At 38.4% G+C, this 1,509-nt stretch overlaps 1 protein-coding gene across 1 annotated transcript in view; it reads right to left on the bottom strand.

Annotated features, from left to right (window-relative positions):
• Positions 1-225: 225 nt before the first annotated feature.
• The window catches only part of LOC106819951 (26S proteasome non-ATPase regulatory subunit 3-like), a gene marked incomplete at its 5' end in the record, with an annotated part of 3,159 nt that continues 1,875 nt past the window's right edge, over positions 226-1,509 (bottom strand). The window contains 3 exons of the mRNA XM_014824515.1: positions 226-300; positions 813-863; positions 1,118-1,273. Coding sequence (XP_014680001.1) covers positions 226-300; positions 813-863; positions 1,118-1,273 — 282 coding nt within the window. The remainder of the gene's footprint in view (positions 301-812; positions 864-1,117; positions 1,274-1,509) is intronic.

Raw genomic sequence — 1,509 nt, 5'->3', positions numbered from 1 at the left:
ATATGCATACCTTTGAGGAGTACTGTATGGCAAAGGACTTGCCAATTCAATTTTTATCGAAACAAACATGGGATGAAGTCAGTTTGATGCTTCAAAAAGGTCATTTCGTCCAAACAACATGAGCAGAATTCGTCAAATGGGCCCGCGCACATCAGTAAAGGCAATCTGATATAAAGACATTTTATTAATGGGCCATAGTTAAACTAGACCTGTACTTAAAATGCCTCATCGTCCTCTTCTAGCGAGTTCTTTTTGCGCGCATCTTCGCAAGTCCTCCATGTTTCTCCGCTGCCTGCGCTCCTATCTAAAAATATATATTAATTCTTAATAAATTCGACCTTTACCAGCAAGGGAGAGGCATGAGAGATTTCAGCTCTTCGTGAATTACTAAATGTTGTCTATACAATTTACGTTTTAGTCTAGTCGGCGCTTAAGACATAAGCAGAGCATCGAAGAGGATTCTCAGCCTCTTGTGGAACTCACTTAAAATGTTGTTATCAACTCTTACTTTTAGTCTAGTCAGGTCTAAGACATAAGACGAGCACTGAGAGATTTCAGGGCTCTTGCTTTTTGAAAAAACCTAAACCCGCTAAATGTTGTTAATACACTTGTACTTTTAGTCTAGTCAGGGTTAAGACATAAGAGAGCATGAGAGATTTCAGCTCTTGTGAACTACTAAATGTTGTTATAACTTTACTTTTAGTCTAGTCGGGTTAAGACATAAGAGAGCATGAGAGGTTTCAGCTCTTATGAATTACTGAATGTTATAACTTTACTTTTACTCTAGTCTGGTTAAGACATAAAAGACTTACCTCAGCAGATTCCAAATCTTTATTGTAAGATTTAGGAGGATACCGCATTGCCTGAAAAACAAATGAAACAATGACACAAACACAATATAAGGTACTGCAGAAGACAGAAGTTAGTGCAACTATCACATACTACACCGGCTAACGTGATTTGACAACTTCACACTTCATCCAAGGATTGCTCGAGATACCGGACAATTTATACAAATGGCACTCATTTTTAATAGAAATGCGTAGGAATTACGATACCTAACTTGACTATTATGACTTCACAAAAAAGAATAACAGGGCAAAGACCGAGTGTATACCTTCACTGAATGATTGTGAATGTCGAGGCAAAAGCTGATTCTCTGGTGGAAGGCAGCCTGAGGCTCCCGCGTACAGTAGATATCAATGTTATCCTTCGACTGCATGAAGCCCTTCATGTGATTTATCGTCGCTTCTATCACGCCATCTCTGATCGCCTGGTTTCATGCAAAAAATGTTACATCGAGCCAACTGTCATTAAAGGACAATTGAAGTCAAATTTTATAACTTCAGTAACGTTTTTATACATAGAAATACATTCAATAACGTATTCCATTTCAAATCCGGCGCCCAATTTGTAAGAAACACATGAATATTAATCTAGGTCATGTGACGTCACAGCCCCCTGTTGAAACACGCCATTCTATGCGTATATGTTATGCTAGGTGAAAGT

Source organism: Priapulus caudatus, unplaced genomic scaffold, assembly GCF_000485595.1.
Source record: "Priapulus caudatus unplaced genomic scaffold, Priapulus_caudatus-5.0.1 Scaffold5299, whole genome shotgun sequence".
NCBI classification, from domain to species: Eukaryota; Metazoa; Priapulida; class Priapulimorpha; order Priapulimorphida; family Priapulidae; genus Priapulus; species Priapulus caudatus.
This window is presented reverse-complemented; position numbering and strand designations above follow the sequence as displayed.